Source organism: Gossypium arboreum, chromosome 11 (assembly GCF_025698485.1).
Source record: "Gossypium arboreum isolate Shixiya-1 chromosome 11, ASM2569848v2, whole genome shotgun sequence".
Lineage (NCBI taxonomy): Eukaryota > Viridiplantae > Streptophyta > Magnoliopsida > Malvales > Malvaceae > Gossypium > Gossypium arboreum.
Window position 1 is genome coordinate 67,467,360 of NC_069080.1, and position 2,710 is coordinate 67,470,069.

The 2,710-nt window shown below is 28.8% G+C and overlaps 1 protein-coding gene across 1 annotated transcript; it reads right to left on the reverse strand.

The window, feature by feature from the left end:
• Positions 1 to 889: 889 nt before the first annotated feature.
• Positions 890 to 2,373, reverse strand: LOC108478046 (transcription elongation factor SPT6 homolog). Its single transcript, XM_053021301.1, has 5 exons — positions 2,237 to 2,373; positions 1,955 to 2,072; positions 1,683 to 1,763; positions 1,350 to 1,475; positions 890 to 1,147 (listed from the first exon to the last, which is right to left on the reverse strand). The coding sequence occupies exons 1-5, from the start codon at positions 2,371 to 2,373 to the stop codon at positions 890 to 892; spliced, it is 720 nt and encodes a 239-aa protein (XP_052877261.1).
• Between the last annotated feature and the right edge of the window lie 337 nt (positions 2,374 to 2,710).

The following is a 2,710-nucleotide window of genomic DNA, read 5'->3' on the forward strand; positions in this document are numbered from 1 at the left end:
GAATTTTTTTGTTAGGTAAATGACTATTGTTATTATTATCAAATTTTAATAAGATTATTATTAAAATAATTTAATAAAAATAATAAATAATTTAATCATATTTTAACATTATTATTATTAAATATAATTTAATAAAATAATATACAATTTAATAATATTCTTAATATAATTATTATATAAATTAAAAAATTATAATATATAATATTATTAAAATAATATATAATCTACTTTATTGTTTTTAAACGCATTACAATTTAATGTGCTAAAAGTAGGGAGAAGTTAAAAATTATTTTAAGGGTTAACAATGAATAATTAATTTATAAGAGAACAAATTATAATTTTATCATTATATTAATTTATGATTTGATAAAATTTAAAAGATTTTTATAACAAATTTACCATTTTGGGAGAGTCAAGTCTTCATGACTTTATTATTACGATATAAATTGAATTTAATCGAAGGAATACCTTTGCATAATATCTATATGAGAAATATATTAAATCCAATCAATTATAAAACTTACAAAATTATGTTTCAACAAAATTATCTGAAATTCATTAAAAATAGAAAAAGTAAAAAGATTATTAAAAAATCTTAGTATGGAATAATATTAAAAACTTTGGGTCGATAGTACATGTGAATACAAAATAAAACAATAACTATACCAGTATTTTCTTTCTCAAAATTATTACATGCCATAGAGATAGACTAGTGGTTCTACTACGGAGCTACCAATTTTATTTTTTTTTTCATTTTGTCAAATTCATTTTTTGAGCAAATAACATATAGTATTATTAACATTTAAACATTGATCTTTTAAGAATTTTGTATATAAAAATCTCAAAAATAATGAATAGACCTACACTAGATACATCATACATACCCTACTCAACACCTACAATCGAATGAATCCAAATAACATAAATTGTAGATGGTGCAAATTATGTTGAACCCAGATAACAGCTTATTCAAAGTATGCTTTGCATCCACGTCATCAATCTCTTCCTTCATTTCAGCTTCATTAAGAGACTTTGATATTGATTCAAATAATTGCTTATTCAAAGTATGCTTTTCACTGTTATCAATCTTCAGACATTCCTCATCGTAAATTTTCCTTTGGTGCATCTGAAGCACACTCTTACGCTTCTAAAGGAGCAACCACATGTCTAATTCTTTTATAATTCAAAGTACCTGAAAATAATGCAGTAAATAGAACTTGTTCTTGGAAGTCACACTTTCAGTATAACATCACAGTATAGAGACCATTATTATGGCTCTGCCATTGATTAAGGCATCTGAGCCACTCTCGACTCTTGGCACATAAGCAAAAATTTAATAAAAAACTTACCTTATGCCACTTCAATTGCCCTACTTGTTCAACATCATCATTATCTTCATTCTCAGCCTCATTTTGCTCAAAATTATCCAGCAGACTCAGACATTGCTCCTTCCGATACATGGCAATAAATGGAACCTAGCATAGAGAGAAAACATGCATGTAAGTTTGCATTTTAATTTCAAACTTTGAACAAAAGTTTTAGTATACTTACATCAAACTTCTCCACATGATGTAATTCCAGAACCTCATAATATCTTCCTTCTTAATTTTGTTCGTGAGCAGATACCTCTGAGATCTTTCTTCAGTTCTTTTCTTGCAGAACAATATATATGAATTTATTACAAGTTGATTATGTATCCAAATAGTCTCCTCTTCTATGCTCCTTTTATCAAGTGGAGGAGGCTCCATTATTTCTTCAGACATCTAAGGAAAAGAAATAGAGAAATTAATACAAGTCTAGTACCTTAAGGGATTGGATGCAACAAAATATACCTGCATCCTCTCTGGAGTGTTAGTCTGCTGATAAGATCATCCCTCTCAGTTGTATACTTGTTGGCTAAAAAAAAGGGCTCAAACTCACTAGAATTATCCAGGTTCATTTTTGAAGCTTGAACTTGCTTTCGATGATTCAGGGTCTGGTTAGCATCATCAGTAATAGGAACCTTGTCATCTAAGGCAGACAAACAAATGGTTACGACTTGCTCCATCTTCTTTTTGTTCATCTTTAACCACCTACAAAGATAGTTAGCATTAACAAACATATAATATAAGGTAAAATGTTAGCATTAACAAACATATAATATAAGGTAAAATGTTTAACACTCAATCAATATTCAAGGTACTTAATGTTTGTCAAAAACTTCATAAAAAATGACTTTATGATGAGTAATATGTACCTTAGAGATGACCCCTCTCCATAAGATTTTTCCTTACTCACAATAAAATCACTCATCTCATAGTTTTGACCACAGAATGAAGCTTTCTCTTCTCCGAATATATCATCAAATAGCAGGCCTACAATATCTAACTGCATTAATAACGCTTAATTCTTTCTTTCTTTCTTGGTAGGCAATTCATAGGCAAGTTAAAACATTTGAGCAATTAGTGACAATCAGAGGCAAACAGCAAGTAAAATTGTTTCCAACATCATTCAGCAGAACAAGAGAAAGATTACTCAAATCAGAGTAGGAAATTACCCTCATCATCAGAAGAACCAAATTTCTCAACCATCTTAGTACGTTTTTCAGCCCTTTTAAGCCGCTTAAACATTTCAGTTTCCTGAGTAAATTTTCATCCAACAAAGCCATCAGGGAAAATCATGGATATTGTAACCTCGGCAGCTCATATCAAATGTCAAACATAGGAATTTT

What these genes read in the sequence shown, in the direction of transcription:
- LOC108478046 (XM_053021301.1), bottom strand. Translation starts at nt 2,373, where the DNA reads ATGCAGTTAGATATTGTAGGCCTGCTATTTGATGATATATTCGGAGAA. An exon ending in GGAGAGGGGTCATCTCTAAG is followed by an intron (nt 2,073 to 2,236) that starts GTACATATTACT and finishes CTATCTTTGTAG; the next exon opens with GTGGTTAAAGATGAACAAAA. An exon ending in TTTGGATACATAATCAACTT is followed by an intron (nt 1,476 to 1,682) that starts GTAATAAATTCA and finishes TCTCTATGCTAG; the next exon opens with GTTCCATTTATTGCCATGTA.